General features: G+C 42.0%; 2 protein-coding genes across 3 annotated transcripts; one reads left to right on the top strand and one right to left on the bottom strand.

Annotated features, from left to right (window-relative positions):
• Positions 1-7,480: 7,480 nt before the first annotated feature.
• On the bottom strand, positions 7,481-13,222 carry HNRNPH2 (heterogeneous nuclear ribonucleoprotein H2). Of its 2 annotated transcripts, none has more exons than XM_019716668.2 (2): positions 13,086-13,222; positions 7,481-9,701 (listed from the first exon to the last, which is right to left on the bottom strand). In XM_019716668.2, the coding sequence occupies exon 2, from the start codon at positions 9,646-9,648 to the stop codon at positions 8,299-8,301; it is 1,350 nt and encodes a 449-aa protein (XP_019572227.1). In that variant the 5' UTR covers positions 9,649-9,701; positions 13,086-13,222; the 3' UTR covers positions 7,481-8,298. The 2 variants fall into 2 exon arrangements, with proteins under 2 accessions (XP_019572227.1, XP_074179654.1); XM_074323553.1 differs by having other exon boundaries at positions 13,074-13,191.
• Positions 13,223-13,425: 203 nt separating this feature from the next.
• GLA (galactosidase alpha) lies at positions 13,426-22,795 on the top strand. Its single transcript, XM_019716666.2, has 7 exons — positions 13,426-13,693; positions 17,117-17,291; positions 18,324-18,501; positions 19,073-19,164; positions 20,877-21,038; positions 21,755-21,952; positions 22,309-22,795. Exons 1-7 carry the CDS (start codon positions 13,485-13,487, stop codon positions 22,576-22,578), a joined length of 1,284 nt encoding a protein of 427 aa, XP_019572225.1. The 5' UTR covers positions 13,426-13,484; the 3' UTR covers positions 22,579-22,795.
• Positions 22,796-22,819: the final 24 nt, after the last annotated feature.

Raw genomic sequence — 22,819 nt, 5'->3', positions numbered from 1 at the left:
GAACAAACCTGGTGGATGAATTTCATGAGAAGGCGCCAAGTTCCCTTCTTCAAACAGTTCTCTTCTCCAAACAGCTCCCCTTCCCCAAACGGGCAAAGGAAAGATAAAATTAGGAGCTTTTGCCTCAGTCACGGGCACCTCCATTCGGGACCCCCTCCTGCTCGGGAGCTGCAACCTCTTTTCCTGCCTCTAATAAACTATCCTCTTTTTAAAACTTTTTGCCTCTGCCTGGTCCGTGTTTCCATTCTTCGGCTTCACGAGACATGATCCCAGCCCGCACTCAGAAACTGCCGGCAGATCCAACATCACCTACATCAAAAGGCATCTCCAACACAACATGTCTAAGACCAATCTCACCATTTTCATCCTTGAACTTGGTATTCAGTGTCTCTGACCAGCACCCCCAAATATCCAGTGGTACAAGCCTTGACCTCTTACTCTCCCTCACTCCCAACTCCAATCCATTGCTAATTCCTGTGGATTTTACTTCCTATGTCACTCTAAAATATACCAATTTCCTCCATCTAAACCACAACTACCCCAGTCCAATCTACCATCACTTCTACCCTAGATTGTTGCAATGATTCCTAATAAGACTCCCCAATACATTCTGATCCCTTCCCATTCCTTTGTCCACACTGTAGCCAGGGTGATATTTTCAAAAGACAAATCCAATCTATTACCACAACCATCACACACACACACAGGACTGTCAATGGTTCTTAGGATATAGACAAAATGGCTTAAGCTGGCTTGTGTTGACAGTCCAGTCATGACAGTTCACATGTTCTGGCCCCTATATACCAGCACATCTTCAACTCCCACCACACTGCTCTTGCACTACCTCTTGAACTCCAGCAGTATTGACATTCTTTCAGCCCCTTTTACTCACTATGCTATCTCTTAGCATATAGCCTTAAGCCTTTCCCCCAACCCCCATCTCCAATCTAATAATCTTCTATTTTTCCTTTACCTCTCAGCTCAATAATCACATTCTCAGAGCAGAATTCCTGACCACCTTGACTAGTCAAATCCCCCTATTTTATAGGTTCTCATAGCACCGTGGACCCCTTCTTCCTAGTACTTGTCCTTATTGCAAGTACACACTTGTATGGCTATTTGCTTACTATTTGGTTCCCTCACTAGACTATGAGCTCCATGAAGAGTTCCTTGTAGATGTTTTTTGCTCACATCTGTTTCCTCAGCACCCAGCACAGTGCCTGATAAGTAAGCCCTCAATAAGTATTTTGTGAGTGAATGAATGAATGAATGAATGAGTAGGTGCTTTTCAGTAGTCTGTTAAAAAAGAATTGCCCCCCCCCAGAAAGCCAGCCTGATGTATACTACCAGAAGCACTGTCTGAAAGTGCCTCTGTCAAAGAGAAACAGCCATATACTAGTTAAAAGCTGTTAAAGACAGATTTTAAGTATTATTGCAATAGGGGAAAAAGAGACTTCAGTATAGAACTGGGTTCAATTCTGAATACAACAAAGACAAGTTGGGATTTGTACCAAGGAACGGAGTGAGGGAGTCAGTGGATGGAAAATTACTGAGACATCCTGGAGGTGATACGGGCCAATGAGTAGCCCCTCCACTGAAAAACTTTAAGTTTTTCATTTCACCTGGGCCTCATTATACCAATGACTATAATATCATACATATGCCCAGAAGTTTATTAATATCATTATAACAGACTGAATTCTGGGAAGGAACATGCACAGTCTAAAAAGATGAGGTAATAGCCTCTTGTCAATCACAGGTGTCAATCAAGTGGTCCCACTCCTGGAAAGGAGCAGCCCATTCTAGAGAAAAAAGGATAAAAACTCTAAGTGCTCACCAGTCCACGCCCTTTGAGCCTTTTGAGCCTTGCTTTTGCTCAGGGGCTCGCTCCAAACCCTTTGGAGTGTCCTTTTTCTTTTAATAATGAGCCCCTGAGCCATTCTCTGCTGCATGGGTCCGCTCCTATTTCTTTGGAGTGTACTATCTCTTCTAATAAACTACTCATTCACCACTTTATTTCTGTGTCTCGTTCAATTCTTTGCTCGAGACACCAAGAACCTGGACACCGCGCCAAGAAGAGCCCACTGTCCAGTAACAGAGGAGGGGAATTCTTGCTAAACCAACTTAATAAGATTCTTGGTAAAAGCAGGCCAAGGTGATCAGGTATCAAGGGCAGGAGGAAGGTTATTGCTAAAACTGGACTAGGCATGTGTAGGACAGGATCCCAGGACAGTGCCCAAGGATGAAGCCTAACTGAAAAGAGGACTTAGAAGAGACTGTCTAAAGTTTGGTGAAGGAGAGTCTGTCATTTCCTTAAGTTGTATTTTGTTTATCCTGCTAGTCTCTCCATAATATATATGTCCACTATTCTTATTACTCCATAGGATTTGTAAGTGCTTCTTTAAGGTAAAAGTTTATATTCATAAATTTCACCCATTTACAATTCAATGGTTTTTAGCAAATTTACAGAGTTGTGCAAACTATCACCACAGTGTAAGTGTAGGACATTTTCATTATCTCTATAAAAAGGAAAAAAAATTCATGTCCATTTGCAGTCACTCCTCTTGCCCCCTACCCTATAGGCACTTTTGAAGCTCCTCATATTTGCCTTAGGATAAAACATACAACCTAGGCAGACAAGCAAAACTCTACATTATCACACGTGAAATAATTTGAAAACCACGTAATAATTGTGCAGTCTGATTACTTGCTCAAAAAGATTTAGAAGACAAATCAGTGTGAACTGAGGAGTGGGAAGCAGTTTCAAGGAAGAGGTAGAACATTTTAGGGCTTTGTTGCAGAGAAAAAAGAAATGCAAAAGAATAAAATGAGTTGAGAAATATTCAAACAAAATAACCCACATGTTTTCCGAACTTTTTAAAGTTCCAATATGGTATTTTGACAGTTAGGGAGCTGTTTGTCCTTGATCCAGTAGGCAATGGGAGTTTTGACAACAGAAGAAAAAGGATTGATCACAAGCCATAAAAGTTGAATCAACACTCAACTGAAAATAAACACGTACTGAGTGCCTACTGTGCGCAGGGGAAAGCAGCTCCCCTTCCCTCCTGCTCTCCCGGCTGCCCTGGGGAGACGGAGAGCTAATCTCCAGAATCTCGAGAAAGCCCAGGGAGGGGACGCCAAGGAGGTTCCGGAGCCCTTCCTTTCCTGCCCTGTAGCCGGGTTTGGCCTGGGTTCTCCCGCTCCCGGATCCCAGATGAATCGAAAGGAGTGAGAGGGGCCTGGGAGGGCAGGTGATGTTCCCGGACTAAAGTTATCAGGCCCCGCCGCAGTTAAAGTGGCGGTCTCCATTCTCAGAACTCCGCTGACACCCTACTCCCCATTCTTCCCCTCGACAAGATCCGCCATTCGCCACGCTGACCACGCCCCCTCTCCAGCCGCCCGCACCAGCCCGGAGCCGCCCGCCGCCTTTGCCCAGGAGGCCTCTTCCGCCTCCATCCCCGGAAACCAAATACACTAAGGGCGAGGATGGGCGGATTGAGGGAAGGGTGATTCTTATCAAACTCTCTCTCCGCCCTCCTGAGGCCCCCACTACCTGACCTTTTCTCCTGATTATCAGAGGGCTTTCCGTAGGGAAACGTGACTTTGGGGTGGAGGTGGGGGGCGGGGGGAAGCTGGACCGAGCGCTGGTCACCGCTACCCTCACCACACAGGTCCCACGGCTTGGCTACCCTTACCTCGTCCCATGCGGGTCTGAGCCATGACTTTCTCTTTCTCTCGCCAGACCATTTCCTCCTCCCCTCCGTCATCCCGCTTCGTTCCCAAAGACAGAGTTGATCCTTCACCCTCTCTGAGACTGTTTCCTCGTCTCTAAAGTGGGGATAGCATTGACACTTAAGGACATCGCGTATATGAGAAACAAGCCCAGTGCAAAGGAGGGAGGGGACAAGAAGAGGGAGAGAGGGAATAAGAAAAAGGACCGTGAAAAAGAGTCCTCACAATATGCAGGTAAATGTCCTAATTAGTGTATTGGTCCGACATGGCACTGGAATAGGAAAATGGTTCAGAAATAATTACTGAATAAATTACAGTGATTCTCAGATGTTGTTTCTCAGTACTCGTCTCTTCTTTCAGAAACCTAGCATTGAAGGGCTGGCGGCTGGCCGGTAGCGTGTTCCATGCATCTATCTGCCTGTGCAGATCACCGCTGGGAGGCAGGGGCTTCCACACACAGGCTCCAGGTACACCCTAATGATACAGGAGAGTTAGCATGTCCCTAGGTAGACAGGGAGGTCCCTGGTGGAATAAACAAGACAGCCATATCCTAAAACTTCAGGTTTTGAAATCACTCCTTCGCTTCAGGACACAATGTAACAAGTACTTGAGGTTAATCATAAAATTCATTTTGGCCTGACAAATGGAGCAGATCTGATAGATAAAGAGTGGGTTACTTTGCTAATTCCTTCAGGATGGGCAAGCAGAACAAACCCGGTAGATGAATTTCATAAGAAGGCGACAGTTCCCTTCTTCAAACAAGTTCCCTTCTTTAAACAGTTCCCCTTCCCCAAGCAGGCAAGGGAAGGTATAAAAGTAAGAGCTTTTGCCTCACTCAGGGGGCACCCCCATTCTGGATCCCCTCCCGCTCTGGAGCTGCAACCTCTTCTCCTGCCTCTAATAAACTATCCTGTTTTTAAAACTTTTTGCCTCTCCCTGGTCCGTGTTTCCATTCTTCAGCTTCATGAGACACGATCCCGGCCCACACCTAGAAACTGTCGACGGATCCAACATCACCTACATCACTAACCCCTCACCTCCTGAGTGGGGTCCTGCACAGCGCTAACCTGGTGACCCCTGGGACATGCCCGCTTTACATTCACAAGACTGAAATTCAGTCAGGTGAGGGAGCAGGTTGTGAAATGGCCCTTGTGACTCTCCCAACTTGGTATCAGGCACAGCGAGTGAAATTTCATGCCATCAGCGGCTATCTCTTTTGCAATAGTCCTAGAGGCCCATCTTGGAGAAATTTTCCTTTTTGCTGACAGCTTAGGAATTCTCCCTAATGGAAAAGGACCTTGATTTGTGAAAGAATTTGCAATGCATTTTCGTATCAATTGCTGGGAGCGGGGAGGTACAGAGGATGTGCCATGCTTACAGATAAGATGGTGTGTGGTTTAGGAACCTCCTTTATGGTTGGATGAATGAATGCAGGAATAAATGAATGGGTGGATAATTAAATCCATGCAGAAGCCAGTGGTTCTGAGTATCAGAATCACCTGGGGGGCTTGTTAAAACACAGATTGTTGGGCCCTATCCCCAGGGTTTCTGATTCAGTCGGCCTGGGATGGGGCCTGAGACTTTGCATTTCCAGCAAGTTCCCAGGTCATGCTGATGCTGCTGGTCCAGGATTCCCACTCTGAGATCCACTGGAGTAATTCATCAGTAGAGACCCCTTTAGGCCATGAGTGTTGTGGCTGGAACCTTCTTTGGCTAATGCTGCCAAGTAGCTCATGGGTGCATTCTAAAATGAATTCCCTGCCTTGATGATTGGGAGATATGGGTTGGTTGCCCACTTTACCTCCCAGGAAATTCTGTTAGAAGTGGTGAGGGAGGGTAGGGTGTGCACGTGAGCGTCCCCCAGCGCGTGCATCTGTGCTGCGGTCCCGACAGGTACTTCTATCCCTTTCCACACTTCTAGTGCTGATTTCCAGAACCGCTTGCTGTCTCTGGCCCTTCTGAGTTTTTTATCCAGCAAAAAAGGGAAGCAAACTACCTTATAGATCTCAGCGCTCAGCCTGTCCTTTCCTGGGGTTTGGTGACATCTAGTGGCTAACTGGAGAATCTTTGCTCGTAGAGAAAATTAACTGAGCAGCATGGAAAGCAAAAACTGCTACTTGTGAACCCTCTGAGAAAGGTTTCCTGAAGAGCTGAGAATGACTGGCTCAATGCGACATCAGTCAAAATGGATTTCTTGCTCTTGCAGCTGTCAGAAATGAGACTTCATCAAAGAACTTCAAATCTCTTCCCACTGTATCCTCAGTGTAAATGATTTTCTAGAAATGGTGCTCAATAAAGTGTACTTGAGGTAATACCAATTTGGTATTTGCTTCCCATCTTAGTGTTTCTCTGGGCCCCAAGCTCTAAATATGCCATGGATAACAATTCATTTCCAGTCTAGTCCAAACTATAAAGAGACCTGTATAAGTTCAGATGCAGCTGGTACTGACCTGAGGGCATCCAGGCCTGAAGATCATTGAGAGGTGTTAATTTTTATTGACCATTATAGGGGCAGAAATGTAAGATAACCCCAATGTCACAGGCGTTCAAACTCCTAAAGGGAGATGCAAGATATTGTAAATAAGCATATGCAATTTGTACGTTTAATAGAAAGTTTAAACTGCTTGTTACCAGAACAAGGGGAGGCAATCGGGGATCATGAAGGAAGCTGCTTCTTAAAGCTGCTGTTTTAGGGTTTAGGCAGGCCTTTAGCCATTAGAGCTGTGATGGGTCACAAAACTTACCGTTGTTTCCCCGAAAATAAGACCTAGCCGGACAATCAGCTCTAATGCATCTTTTGGAGCAAAAATTAATTTAAGACCCAGTATTACATTATAAAGACCCAGTCTTATATTATAGTAAAATAAGACCGAGTCTTATATTAATTTTTGCTCCAAAAGACGCATTAGAGCTGATTGTCCGGCTAGGTCTTATTTTCGGGGAAACACGGTAGTTGTGAAACCAGCACCATCGGCAGATTCTCAAGCACCACCCCAGAACTACTGCATTTCAGAAACTCTACGAGTGGGTCCCAGCAATCAATGATGTAACAAGCCCTGCAGAGGATAATGGTGCATGCGTAAGTTTGAGAACCACTGGTTTAAATGCCCTGGAAAACCTCAAAGGGTGTTTCATGACTACTAATGAATTCACGGAGGAGACTGAATTATTTCTATAACACAGGCCTCCTTCTTTTTCAAAACATACAAAGGTGCTTTAAATCTTCTCATTTACAGTTAAATGAAAGATTGCGTATTTGCTTTTTCTTTGAATTTTGGAGAATGCTGTCTTTAGATAGTTTCCAGAGTAGCCCCAACAGTCCTGGGGACATGGTGATAAGTTTAGAAACAAACAGAAAATTGCTCCACCTCAATATTAATCAAAGAATTACAAACTAAAATAGCAATGGGATACCATTTTCCAACTAATAAATTGGCCATGATCAAGAATGTGTATCGACATTATGGGGGAAAAATTAAAACAAAACACACACACTCCTGGTAGAAACACGAAGTACCATGATCTTTCTGGTAATACAAATCAAGCCTTAAAAAAGTGTGTTCCTTTGACTCAGCAATTCCACTGCTAGGAATATAGCTTAGAAATAATGATATATGCAACAATGTAGGTATAAAGATGTTAATAAATGTTTATAATTAAAAAATTGAAAACAACTTAAACTTCAACAGCAGAGAATTGTGTAAAAGAAATGATTCATATGACATAATAAAAATCAAGCTTTACAAAATTATTTTTCCAGTTTTTAAAAGGAAGATTTATTTAACAAGTTTCACTTAGTACAATACATCTAATGGAAATCACAATACAAGGAAGATTTAAATCAAAGCTCCAGAATTTCATACAAATGACATGACCAAACTCCTGAAGTATTGGTATTACATCTCAAAATTGTCCCAGACCCAGATCTTAAAAAAAAAAAAAGGAAAAGTGTACGCTTACGTGCCTTACTGGATAGTAAAACCAAAAAGCTAGAATTAACAAACATGCCAAATGTTTTCACTTTGAGTCATAGACAGAGCTCCTATATTTGAGTTTTACAAAAAAGCATGTTTCTCAACATGCATCCAAAGTTTTCAATGTATTGTGGTATAAGAGCAACATTTAACATAAGTGAAACTGCTTTAACCTAAATACGCTTACTGCTTAGGTACACTCCTACAACAAAACTAACTTGAGGAAAGCTGAAAATTGTTTTAACAGTTATGGTGAATACTGAACTGTTATTACATCCTAGATGAATGTCTCAGTGTTCAAAATTACTGAGCCTGAAGTCTGAAAACAATCTTGACTTCCATTTTACAGTAAGCATAAATCACAAGCCTGTAATGCAAAGTGTTAAACTTAATCTTTGCTTTCTTAAAAAAAAAGAAAAAAAAGGAAGAAAGAAAGAAAAAGAAAAAGGAAAGCTGACCAAGAGTGATCAGAATCAGTATTTCCCATTTTACCAATCATACTGGATATGCTAGACATCCCTCCCATTCTATTCAACTCCCATAAATGCACAGCTTTTATTTCTGTAGTAGCTGTTTAGTGCTCCTTCCCTACCTACGCAAGGTTTGACTGATAGTCACTGGAGTTTTCCTGAAGAACTTGGTCATATCCACTCATACTGCTCTGACCACCATAACCACCTCCGTAACCACCACTCAGCTGCTGGCTAGCAGGACCCCCATAACTAGACTGGTTGGATAAGCCCATCCCTCCCATCATTTGGCTACCATAAGCTCCACCACTTGCCCCTGCTGTAGAATTCAAAAAGAGTTCCACATAGCTGTGATCATAAGCCCCCCCACTTGTTCCTGCAGTAGAATTCAAGAAGAGCTCCACATATCTATGTTGCATGTTGGCTTTGTCTTTTGCCATAGCTGCCACAGCATCTTCATGAGTAGCAAATTCAACATCTGCCTCACCAGTAACTCTACCATCTGGTCCAATTTCAATGTGTACTCTCATGGGGTTAAGAGGTGAGAAAAAATTGTAAATATCATTTTCAGTGGCTCTGTAAGGTAATCCCCTCATGTGTACACAGTGCCCTGTGGTGCTCTGGAAACTGGACCCACCATCTCCATATCTATGATCAGACATTCCTGAAAAACAGTAATTGAGGTCTCTTCCAAATCTATCAGACCCAAAGCCATACCCATCATTATAGCCACCATAGTCATCATAGCCTCCATACCCTCCACCATAGGCACCCCGCCTCATCCTTTCGAACCCAGCCCCTCTGCCAATGCTATTATACCCTCTTCCAGCCCCTGGCCTATCATAGGGACCTGGCCGCTGCATAGCCATGAGCTTTCGAGGAGGGTCATAGTGGGTTCGGACTTCAGCTCGGCTGCTCTTAAAGATTTCAATGTACCTGTGCCCTATTCTTTCCTTGTGTTTCTTTAAGGCCTTTTCCGCTATCTCCTGTGAAGCAAACTGCACAAAAGCTTCCCCTGTGCTCCGCCCCTGAAAGTCCACAGGCAATGTCATCCCATTTGGCACAATTTCCAACCCTGAAAAAAACTGAACAATCTCCTCCTTGCTACAGCCAAATGGGAGTCCTCTAAGCCGGACGAAGCCATCATTGGCAGTATCAGGACTATTCGGACCTGTATGCTTCAACACCCAATCCATTTCAACACTGTTGGACTTGAATACTTCAACATATCTGTGTCCCATGGTTTCTCTGTCCTTCTTCAAAGCCAATTTCACTTCATCTTCCGATTCAAGTTCGACAAATGCTTCACCGCTTGGTCTGCCTTCTCTGGTGTAGATGAAACGAATACCTGATGTGCCATTTTGGATTTTGCAATCAGAGAAGAAGCGCATCACTTCCTCGGCTGAGCAGGACCAGGGTAGGCCCCTGACCTTCACCACGAACCCCTCCCTGCCTTCTGTGCTCAGCATCATGATGACTGTTAGGCTCTTGGTGGCAAGCTTGGCTCAATGCAATTTCAGTGTAGCTGAAAAAAAAAATTAGAACACTATTATCATGGAAAAATGTTCACAATATAGTAAGAGAAAAAAGCAAACTGCTAATGCAAAACTCAAATACACTGATAGCTTTTTTGGTAAGACATTCATATAAACAAAAAGACTGCACCACATTTCTAATTCATTCATTCAACAATTATTTATTCACTACCTAGTCAGATACCATTAATGGTGGTTATTTGTGGGTGGTGGGATTATGGGAGCTTTTTGTTTCAGGGAATGTTTTCTTTGGAAATTTCTGTATGTTCTATGTTGTCTACATTGACCATATATTAACATCATAGTCAAAATAAAAAGTTGTAAAAAATTAACATCAACAAAATCAGTGGAAGACATGAACAAATAAAAAAAATGCTATATATGTCTACATAAAAATTAAAAACTTCATCGCATCAAAAGTAAGATTAAACAGAATTAAAAGACAAACAATACACTTGAGAAGATATCTGCAACAAGTAGATTAATATCCTTATTATATAAAGAACTCACATAAATTAATAAAATCAGGGAAATATTAAGGCCTAAGAAACAAATGGGGAAAAGATATTATAGGGAATTCACGCTTTCATTTCACATTTTTCAGCTGCCAGGTCCAGTACTTGACTCTGGCATACAAGGATCAGTAAGTCCAGAAAGGACTTATGGTACTACAGGGGCACTGTCTTTACTGAAAACAGAAGGGCAAATAAACATTATCTCCACTATGACAGAATTCTGTGCAGGGTGAAAGGGCGGTATAAAGCAGGACCTGGTTGGTCAATTCTATCAGTTGCCACAGAATGGTTAGATGAAACAGACTAACTGGTTCAGGGATCCACAAATAGTTTTTAAAAATTATGATGGAGCAAAAAAATAGGAAGAGGCAACGCAGGAGATAAGGCTGGTAAGGTAGAGATCAGATCCCAAAGGCATTTCATAAGACAATCGCTAAGGGGCTTGAAAGAGGGAGTGAAGAGAAGTGAGTGAGGGGTGATGGGAAGGGAAGGGAGTGAGGAGGGGGAGGGAGGGAAGTGATGTTTCAGATAGATCGCCATGACAACAGTGTGGCACTCAAACAGAGGGGGTTGGGGTGACACTAGCATGATCAGTTAGAAACCTGCTCCTAGAGACATGGTAAGGATTCACCTAAGGCAATAGCAGTTTTTAAAAAGTGAGGAAAGATGTGATCATTCTAAACAGTGAACTCTGCAGAACTTGATAACAGATTAAATGTAGAGAAATAGAGATATGAGAATACAGGAGTCTGGGAAATGTTTAAACCTCATCAATCATCAAGTAATGCGCGTTAAAACCAGAATTGCCATTTTTTGCCCATCAAGATAGTGAAAACTAAACATTCAGGATAAATCAATGCTGATATTCAGGGTTCACAAACTAATAACACTCCCAGAAGTGAAAGTTTATACAGTATTTCTGGAAAGCAATTTGGAAATATGTATTTCTTTTGATACAGTAAATCCACCTCAGGTTATGTGCCCTAAGGAGATGATCTGAAATTCAGACATATTTATGGAGCTATACATTCTTTGAAAGGCATTTTATTAAGAAGGATAGAATATTACATATTTTAAAATTATAAAAATATTTAATAACATGAGATATTACTTATGGTATAATCCTAAGTGACCCAAGATCACAGCTACTTTATAATCTCAACCATGTAAAAAACACATATTCAACCCTGCTAGAATTGCAGGACCCAATCAACAGAAATACTCACAAATGTTCACTGCAGCACTGTTAGTAATAGCAGAAAATTAGAAACCTAACTATCCATCAATAGGGGGATGGCTGAATGAATTATACTTTATCCTTAAAATAGAATGTTATGAAGCTGTTAAAAAAAGATCTGCCCTGACCAACGATGATTTCCAAAATACATTGAATTAAAGAATATGCACAGTATGATCCCATTTATTTTAAAATATAAGCATGCATGTACACGTTTGCAAATGCACAGAAGATCTGGAAGCATATAATACAAACTTGTTTTTTGAGGAAAGAACTGGAAGGTAGGAAGAGTGAAGTGGATTTTTTTCACCCTGCATACTACTATATACTTTTAGTTTTTAAAAATCACTGTAATTGAAATAAAAGAAAACAATGTTAGGAAAAATATATGCATGGGGAATATGTCAAACATTAACAATGGTTTCTATGAGTAACAGGTTTATGGCTTTTTCAATTTTATTTTAATTTTTTGTGTGCATTCTTAATTTTCTAGAGTAATTACTTTTATTTCAGCAAAAAGAAAACATAAAACAAATTAAAATGTTTGCTTTTCTGGGATTTGGTATTGCAAATTTTATGTAAGTTTCTAATTTGGTATGTGGATGGTTTATCTGACATGGTCTCGGAACAGTGGGCCTCTAGGAAAGAAAGTACAAAGTGTAATAACTGCCATAAAATTACACTGAGGATTCAATTCAACAAACGTTTACTAATTGCCTATTATGTGTCTGGCACACTCCTCTGCAGTGGTAATAGTCTTCCTATAATAAACCACCTTTTGGTCTGAGCAACAGATTTATAGACTGGTTTTTCGCCTGCCTTAGCTCTTGGATGACCCATCCCATTTAATGTCCCTGCACTTTGGGCCTTAATATCCCCTCTGTAGTGGCAAGGACGTTCTGCTTCATTACTGTGTGTCTCCAGGGAAGGCCACCAGAACTGCTACCTGAAGTAGGAACCAGGAATCCATTTGTGAGTTAAGAATTCGTGTATTTATATGTGTTATACACATACTTTTTATACACCATAATGCTGAGGAGTTATCTCTGGGTGATGAATTATGTGTATTTTTAAAATTTATAGTATACTGTTATTTTTCGAATGTTCAAAATTGAAGCAATTGTTATAAGCAGAAAAATAAACGTTAAATATTCAACTCAGTAAAAATTTATTGGGCGCCTCTGTCAGGCATGTTAACTTTTGCCTGTATGTGATTTTAGAGATAAAACTGACTTGATGCCTCCCCCCACAGACAGACAAGATTATCAGGCAGTGGCGACTGAGTGCCTAACGATGGACCAGCACTCACACCACTGGTCTCAATATCTGTTTTTCCTAAACCAGGGACGTAGTTTTGAAACGTTTTTCACCTTCAGGTTTCTCTTAAGGGCCCCCTGAGACGCGCACAGACAGACAGATATACAAAAACACATACACAGTCACGAACGTCCACCATTTCCCCACCAGGCGCAGCAAAGGCGGCTTCCCGGCACTGAGATGGGGGAGGAGGGGAGCGGGGGAGGGGAAAGCAGGGAGCGAAAAAGGCGGAGGCGGCCCGCGGACCCCGCTTTCGTCTTCATCATCACCACCCCTGGGTCCCCAGTTCCCACCTACACACCAACCTCTAAGGATACCGGATAATTTTCCTCCTTCTTCCCTCAAACGGCTATAGCGAGACGGTAGACGACGACCAGAACTACTTCTGCTCACGTAAGCGATTGATCACGTGAGCACCTACGTCATGTGAGATCTCGGTCACGTGAGCAACTCTCGGCTTAAACTCGGGATCACTAAAGTGCCGCACTTCCTTCTGGTATTTCTATAGGGCGGGCCAATGTCAAGGAAGAAAGAGTGTGATTGGTTGCGGTGCGTCTTACGTGACTGATCATTGGTTCGCCTCTGGGGATAACCGTCCCAGTTGCTGGAGAAACAATAACGTCATTACTTAATAACTCCCCAGTGATTGGCCCGCCCCTAAGGTTAGACTTAACAGCCCAGTTTAGCGCCGAAACCTGTTATGCATGATTGCAGTGACCATGAGGCTCGCACGCAGAGTCCAGCCGCTGGGTTGCGTGCTGGCGCTTCGCTTCCTGGTCCTGGTTCTCTGGGACGTCCCTGCGGCCCGGGCCCTGGACAATGGCCTGGCCACGACCCCTACCATGGGCTGGCTGCACTGGGAGCGCTTCATGTGCAACACTGACTGCGAAGAAGAACCGGATTCCTGTGTCAGGTATCAGAGATATTGGGTACCCTCTTTCCCTCGCCTTTCCGTGTTTGGAGGAATGGAGGGTCTCAGTGGGAACGTTTGAGCCCGAGGGAGAGCTTCCCTACTGCTGCTGCTTTTTTATTCCCAGCAAAATGCTCCGGATGGTGACGGCCCCAAACTTTGTCCTTGTGAGGACTCCTGGGGTGGGAGCCTGGCCAGCGGCCCCGGCTTCTCCATCTCTGCCGGATTACACAACTAGGGATTTTTTCCATTTACCATCCAGTTCCGTTTAGACCCTTTTCGTGAGCCGCTGCTCTGCCTCTGCTGCACAATAAAGCAAAGAGCAATAAAGTGAGATGTGCTTGTATAAAGTTCCTCCAGGTCAGCCTTTCAGCTAGACGCCACGTTCAAGGGCGAGAAGGTGGGGAGATCGCAGAGACTCCATGGTGTCTCTAAAATTCCTCAAGTTACAGCAAAGGGACCCAGTGACCCAAAAAAGGAGAAGAAAAGTCATCTGTCTCTCCTACTCACCGTAGCTGTGCTTGCAGTTGGTATCCGCAGATATTGCGGGTTCCCCGCCCCCGCAAACCACCACCGCAATAAAGCGAGTCAATATTTTTGCTGGTGGAGGGTCTTGCCTTCAATTTGTAAAAAACGCAACATCTGTGAAGCGCAGCAAAGCAAGGCATGCCTGGGTATCTTCCAGATAGTATCAACACATTTTTAACTCTAGGCTACCTCCTTGGCACAGCTTCTGGAATCGGGGAAGGTAAGCAGAATGCACAGTTCAAGGACAGGGGGATGGGTGAGGAACTTCCCTTTGCCAGGTCCCACTGGAGGGTCACCGTCTTCTCGCTGACCTTCCCCAACAAGGCTGGATAAGACAGTTATTGAACCTATCTGATCCACACATTCCTTGTCTGTAAATTGGGGATAACAACTCTTACCTCAGAGAGCTGACTCAGAAGGATCTATAAAATAGTTCTTTAATTTTTTTTCAATTACAGTTGACATAGAATATTATATTAGCTTCAGGTGTACAACATAGTGATTAGACATTTATATAACTTAAGAAGTGATCACCCGGGTAAGTCTAGTACCCATCTTTCATGTCAGTTTCTTATTTTAATATTAAGTTTATTGGGGTTTTTGTCTTCACATTTTTCTCTAAGTGGTGTAAGAAGAGTATAATGAAAAGAAAGATTCCCCTTATTCCACCAGCCAGAAATAATCGTAGTTAAAATGTTAATGCACAACCTTAGAATAGTTTTCTAGTAAATAACAGATTTCTTTTTTTCATTAATTTTTTATTTACTACATTTATTGGGGTGACATTGGTTAGTAAAATTATATAGCTTTCCAGTGTACATTTCTGTAATACATCTATGTATTGCATTGTGTGTTCACCACCCAGAGTTTTTTCATTATGTTTCATACAAATGAGATGATGTTTTTGTTGTGAGTTGTTAACAAGACTCTGAACTTTGCCTGGCTGCGTTCAAATTCTGGCTCATCCTAACTTAGCTGTGTGACCTTGGGCAAATTCATTACCCTTCCTAAATGTAAGCAGAGTGCCTGGCACAGAATAATAGCTTCATAAATGCAAATTGTATGTATATGCCATAATTTAAGCAAATTCCTGCCGATAGCTATTCAGGCTCTTGCATTTTTTCATTAGTGTGAACAAAACTGTACATCATTGTATATCATCTGATTCTTTCCTTAGAGGTCTAATTACTGGGTCCAAGGGTTTGCTTATTTTCTGAAATACCAAACTATCTCCCCCAAAAGTTTTACAAATGCACATTCCCAACAACCGTGTATGAGAATGCCCGTTTCTCCACACCCTGGCCAACATTGCATTTTTGTCATTCTTGTAAAATGTTGCCAGTATGGTAGGTGTTTTTATTTTCATTTGTTTGAGTACTAATAAGGTTAAACATCTTTTCATATGTTAAATTGGCTCTTTGCATGGTTTCTTTTATGGATTGCCTGTTGGTTCCCTATTTTTCAATTGGAATGTTTTCTTGTTTGTTTGCGGGGGGCTTGCCTTTTGTGTGTGGTATTTCATATTTTTGTGTATATGTTGTGAATATGATGGTTCTTGCTATGTTGGTTTTTATATTTATACATCAAACATCAGTTTTTTTCCTTTATGATTTGACTCTGGCATTATACTGAGAAAGTCCTCTCCAACCTGAAGATAATATAGTTACCTACATTTTCTACTAGTATGTTTATGGATTTTTTAAATATTTAAATCTTCAGTCCATCTGGACTTTATTCTCCAATAAGGAATGCCACATTTAATATGTACTAAATTCCATGGTACCAACTGGCTGGAAGGATCTCTTTCTGAACTTTCTGTTTAATTCCATTGATTGGTGTATTCTCATGCTACTGGTACTACACCAACCTCATTTATCTTTTGCAGAATGATCACATGTTTAATCTTTTAGGTGAACTTTTCAAATCTTGTTGCCAAGTTCCTTAAAAAGGCCTTTTGGGATTTGTTCAGGGCTTTATTAAATGCAGAAGGTGTGTAGGGAGAAGTAGCTTCTTGTTAATATTGAATTTTCTTATCCAAGAGCAAAATAGTGTCTCTTCATTTATTCAAATCATTTGGGAACAGCATAGTTTTATTCATATGGGCTCTAAACATATCTTAAATTTGTCTCTAGGTATTTTAGATTTTCCTGTTGCTTTTTTTTTTTTTAAGATTTTATTGGGGAAGGGGGAACAGGACTTTATTGGGGAACAGTGTGTACTTCCAGGACTTTTTTCCAAGTCAAATTATTGTCCTTTCAATCTTAGTTGTGGAGGGTGCCATTCAGCTTCAAGTTGTTGTCCTTTCAGTCTTAGTTGTGGAGGGCGAAGCTCAGCTCCAGGTCCAGTTGCCGTTGCTAGTTGCAGGGGGCGCTGCCCACCATGCCTTGCGGGACTCGAGGAATTCAACTGGCAACCTTGTGGTTGAGAGCCCCCTGGCCCATGTGGGAATCGAACCGGCAGCCTTCGGAGTTAGGAGCATGGAGCTCTACCTGCCTGAGCCACTGGGCCGGCCCTCCTGTTGCTTTTTTGATTGCTCTTGTCGATGGTATCTTTTTCTCCAACTAGATTATTTTTGATATCTAAGGAAGCTGTTGATTATGTTAACTTTGTAGTTTCTGACTTCGCTCAAGTTTCTTCTTAGTTTTCTAATAGCCTTTTCAATTTTATGTATTTCTCATTCCTATTTTAATTGTTCAGGGTTCTTAGGGTAGAAATATTAAGAGGGGAGGGGAAGGAGAAGAAAAAGGGCCCAGTCCATTTTACCTTGCATTGGTTGTGATTACTACCTAACTATTACTGGGTTGAAAAAAATTGTGAAACCCCAAGGTGTCTACCAAATAGGAGGTACCCAAGCATTTGTTTAATGGATTGTAATGATTCTTGGAATTTTTCTTTCAGTGAGAATCTCTTCATGCAGATGGCAGATATCATGGACTCAGAGGGCTGGAAGGAAGTAGGGTATGAGTACCTCTGCATTGATGACTGTTGGATGGCTCCCCAAAGAGATTCAAAAGGCAGACTTCAGGCAGACCCTACACGCTTTCCTAGCGGGATCCACTACCTAGCTAATTATGTGAGTTTATAGATAATTTTCTTTTTCATTCAGGAAACTGTAAGCATTTCTATATGGAAACTTGTTCAGAAACACTTAGAAAGTAAAATAGCTGCCATTATCTAAACATTGAATTGTAAGCTTAGCAGGTGGAATTTTCATCCCATCAGCAGATACATGTTTTGCAGTAGTTCTTGAGGCCCATCTTGGAGTTCTCCTTTTGCTGAAGTGGCTGAATTCTCTAGGAGGAAAAAGGAACTTGGTTCTTAACATATGTGTGCATATATTTCCATATAAGCTTTGAGCAGTATTGTAGTAGTACTATAAACTAGAATTTTAGAAGACAGCAGGAACACATTCAGGAGGCTGTAAAAGAGTAATAGAGTCAGGCATTAGTGAAGGACAATGAAGACAGATTTTATTCAGCACTATTGCAGTAGAGGAAGGAGCCGAGCTCAATTCTTAATATAATAAAGATGAGTGGGAATTTATAGCCGACAAACAGATTGGGAAGGGTCGGTAGATGGAAAATTACTAAGAGGAGACATCAAGAGGAAGGGGATTCTTGCAAAAGGCAGGCCAAGGACTTAGACATCAGGGTGGGAGATAAGGAACTTGATCACATATCAAGGGTGGGGGGATGACTTAGCAGGATTCTTGCTGAAACTGAACACGGAAGGCCAAGATTGAGGCCTATACTTGAGAAGAGGGCTCAGAGGAGCCTAGGTTTGGTCAAGTAGAGAGTCATTGTCCAGACAAATTGCCCTGGAAAGGTAACTTTTAGGTTCCCATCAGAGGAAGATTAGAGTGGCTGATAGCTTTCTCTTCAGTTCTATGCCATAATTTACATATGTAGTTTGAACTCAGCAGAATTGTAGAATTTGCTCTTTGTCTTCCAACAAACTCATCTGGATAATTTTGGGGACTTGTGGAAAAAGAAAAGCCCCTGATACCTGGTGAAGTGTAAGTGTTCCTGCCGACAGCCTGGAGTGGGTCTCTCTTTCTACTTCATGACTGCCCTTCTATTGTGATGACTCTTTCCTCTCATTTCAGGTCCATAGCAAAGGATTGAAGCTAGGAATTTATGCAGATGTCGGGAAAAAAACCTGTGCAGGCTACCCTGGGAGTTTTGGACACTATGACATTGATGCCGAGGTCTTTGCCGACTGGGGAGTAGATCTGCTAAAATTTGATGGTTGTTACTGTGACAGTGTGGAACAGTTGGCAAATGGTATGTTTTATTTAAGAGATTTAGCCATGAGCAAAGAGAAGAACTTTGAGGCCAGGTAACTGAGCATCCACAGAACTAATCTTCCCATTTTTAGTACCAAGTCACAATACTGGAAATAATCATTCTCAATGTGCCAGAGATCCTACCTCTTCTCTTCTTTCAGTTTGTCCATGCACTCATTCATTCATACAATGTTAAATCCATGCTTTCCTAACCATGGCTAATATAGTGCACTTTTAATTCAAGAGGACTCTGAGTTAATTACAAATAGTAATTCTAACTCTCCATAACATCACTTGAGAAAGCATCCAGAATGTCAAACAGTCACAGAAAAAGGAGCATCTTCATTTCTGCCTTTCCTTAATATGTGCACCAGCCCACGCTACATCCTCAGTAAAATCCCAGCAGTCTGGGAGGTATTAGACACAATTTCAGCACAGTGCAGCTACCTGTCTCTGCTGCTGGTTTAAAATATAAACATGGCCCTTCCAGGCAGCCTCTTTTTAAACTATACAACCACAGCTGGAAATTCCCTTCTTTCCCTTATTTTACCCATTGTTTTTTCATGCAGGTTATAAACACATGTCCTTGGCCCTGAACAAGACTGGCAGAAGCATTGTGTACTCCTGTGAATGGCCCCTTTATATGTGGCCCTTCCGTAAGGTGAGCTAATGAGCCCAGAATCCAATAGAGCCTTGCTGATAAATTTTCAGGACTTGAGAGCAAAGGAGACAAAGGTCTCCTTCAAAGTCCAACCTTACTTAACAGTCTCATCCTCATTTCTCCCAGGAATCCAACCACTTCTCACCATCCCCACTGCTATTATTGGAGTCTTAGCTACCACCACTTGGGAAGTCGGTCATTTTTGAATCTTCCCTTTGTCTCACGTTTTACAACTTATCCACCAGCAATCCTTTTAGTTCCAATTACAAAATAAATCCTGAATCAGCCCATTTCTTTCCATCTCTGTTGCATCCACCCTGGTCTTTCAAGCCACCATCATTTCCCACCCAGACTTCTCCCAACGGCCTGATCTCTCTGCTTCTACTGTCCCTTACCCCCATCCATTTTCCAAGGAGCACCAGAGATTCTTGTTAAAGTGGAAATGGGATCATATCACTCCCCTGCTTAAAACCCTTAACTAGTTTCCCATTGTACTTGGAATCAAACTCCACTGATCTGGCCCTGACGTGCCTCACCAACCTTATTTTGCATCCCTCTTTCCCTCACTGCACTGGTATTCTTTCTGTCCTTTAAACACTCTAAGCCTATTGCTGCCTTAGAGCCTTTATACTTGCTTTTCTTCTGCCTGGTACATTCTTCCCCAAGATTTCTCATCTCCTTAACAGTGAGGTCTCGGACCAAATGCCACATACTCAGATGGGACTTCTCTACTCTAAAATAGCCCTCTATCCATTTATTCTTTATCACATTAACCTGTTCAGTTTCCTTTTAAGACCTTAGCACTATATGGAATTATGTGTTGACTGGCTTATTGTCTGTCTCCCCCACTAGAATGTAAGCTCCGGGAGGGCAGGGACCTTGTCTGATTGTATCACTATATCCCTAACATCTGGTAAGTGTTGAATAATTACTTATAGAATGAATCCTTGTTATTTGCTTCTAATCTCTGTAAAATACTCTTCACCTCTTTCTCAACATGTTAAGCCTTGGAAATTTACAGATTTTTACTGTGTTTCCCCGAAAATAAGACCTAGCCAGACCATCAGCTCTAATGCGTCTTTTGGAGCAAAAATTAATGTAAGACCCGGTCTTATTTAACATTATATGAGACCGGGTCTTATGTATTTATTATATTATATAAAACCCGGTCTTATAGTAAAATAAGACCGGGTCTTATATTAATTTTTGCTCCAAAAGGGACATTAAAGCTGATAGTCCGGCTATGTCTTATTTTCGTGTAAACACGGTATTCATTCCATTAACAAATTATGTGCATAGGATTCAGATTGCCTTATCATGTTTGATGAGTTCTATATAATTTTGCAGCAGTTATTTTTACGTATTGTTATTTCTGATTATAAAAGTAGTACATGTTCATTTTAGAAGTTTGAAAATACAGCACAGTGTGAAAAAAAATTAATCCACCATAATCCCAATACCTAGTTACTGTTTGGTAAATTTTCAGCATAGTGTTAAAGCCATTTTAAGTAAGGGTTTTATGTTATATTGCCTACTTCTGAAGCAAGCTTCTTACAATGAAATTCCATTGTAATAAGGATTTATCTCTCCTCATGGAGACCTTTAAGCTGTAAACTAAAGAGAAGGCTGCAAGTGCCTCCTTTAAACTTGACTATTTTCATCTCGCAAGAATGTTAGTAGAAAGTAAACAGAAGTTATCTCTGTTTTCACAGCCCAATTACACAGAAATCCGACAGTACTGCAATCACTGGAGAAATACTGGGGACGTTTATGATTCTTGGCAAAGTGTAAAGAGTATCTTGAACTGGGTATCTTTTAACCAGAAGACAATTGTTACTGTCGCAGGACCAGGGGGTTGGAATGACCCAGATATGGTAAGAACCCAAACCTGCCTTGTTTAAACCCATGCAGTGGGCCTGTTTCCTACTTGACATTCAAGGTAAATTGGAAAGTTCTTGGGAGTAGGCTTTATGTGATAAAGAACTCAGAGCAGGGTGCCGTGGAAAGTGGCTTGTGTCTGGGCAACGTTTTTTTTTTTTTTAAAGATTTTTATTGGGGAAGGGGAACAGGACTTTATTGGGGAACAGTGTGTACTTCCAGGCCTTTTTTCCAAGTCAAGTTGTTGTCCTTTCATTCTTAGTTGTGGAGGGTGCCGTTCAGCTTCAAGTTGTTGTCCTTGCAGTCTTAGTTGTGTCGGGCACAGCTCAGTCCAGGTCCAGTTGCCGTTTTCTAGTTCCAGGGGGCACAGCCCACCACCCCTTGCAGGAGTCGAACCGGCAACCTTGTGGTTGAGAGGATGCGCTCCAACCAACTGAGCCATCCGGGAGCTCAGCGGCAGCTCAGCTCAAGGTGCCGTGTTCAATCTTAGTTGCAGGGGGCACTGCCCACCATCCCTTGCGGGACTCGAGGAATTGAACTGGCAGCCTTGTGGTTGAGAGCCCACTGGCCCATGTGGGAATCGAACCGGCAGCCTTCGGAGTTAGGAGCATGGAGCTCTAAACGCCTGAGCCACCGGGCCGGCCCTCTGGGCAACTTTAAGAATGTTTTTTGTCTTCTTTCATTTGAACTCTAACTTCATCCTTTGTCCCAGTTAGTGATTGGCAACTTTGGCCTCAGCTGGGATCAACAGATAACTCAGATGGCCCTCTGGGCTATCATGGCAGCTCCATTACTCATGTCCAATGACCTCCGACACATCAGCACTCAAGCCAAAGCCCTCCTTCAGAATAAGGATGTAATTGCAATCAACCAGGACCCCTTGGGGAAGCAGGGGTACCTACTTAGAAAGGTATAGTAAATAATGTTCTATGGGAGAAAACAGGAATTGGCCAGGAACATGTTCCCCTGCCTTCTAGTCTACAATTCATCCAAATGTTTATTTTGGGTGTGTATTTTAAGGTGGCTTTATACCCAAGTACCAAGTTTGTCTTGAGCCTAAATCTGTCACATATTAAGGATATGCACTGATCTTTTGAGAATATTTTTTAAATCTGGGTATGATGAGGATTTTTGCTAGAATCACTTCCAAAACATGCTACAGTATAATTTTAATTTTCCCTGGAAGTGATAGTTCTAAGACTGTTACAAAGCAGTTTATTGCTAGCGACCAAGCTATCACACCTGTTTCCTTGATTTACTTTTCAGGAAGACAACATTGAAGTGTGGGAACGCCCTCTCTCGAACTTAGCCTGGGCTGTGGCTATGGTAAACATGCAGGAGATAGGTGGACCTCGTTCTTTTACCATTAACATTGCTTCCCTGGGTCAAGGAGTGGCCTGTAATCCTGCCTGCCATATCACCGAGCTCCTCCCTGTGAAGACAAAGCTTGGGTTTTATGAATGGACTTCGCGTTTAAAAACTCGTATAAATCCCTCAGGCACTGTTTTGCTTCGGCTAGAAAGCCAGACTACATAAAAAGCTTCCTTAAAAAATTTGTGTTTTGTTGCCAAAGTGACTACCCCACTTCTGTCCTTTCCTTCCATTCCCACTTCAACTGTCCTTTTATTGCTTTGAGTAAAATTTTACTACGTAAACAGGGCACATGCTCACTCAAAATACAAAGTATGTGTTGTAACAATTCCTTTGCCTGTTGGGTGATTACCAATTAGTTTCAATAAAACTGGAAGACTAATCATTGCCAGTTGATAAAATTGAA

The sequence above is a fragment of the Rhinolophus sinicus genome, chromosome X (genome assembly GCF_036562045.2).
Source record: "Rhinolophus sinicus isolate RSC01 chromosome X, ASM3656204v1, whole genome shotgun sequence".
NCBI classification, from domain to species: Eukaryota; Metazoa; Chordata; class Mammalia; order Chiroptera; family Rhinolophidae; genus Rhinolophus; species Rhinolophus sinicus.
This window is presented reverse-complemented; position numbering and strand designations above follow the sequence as displayed.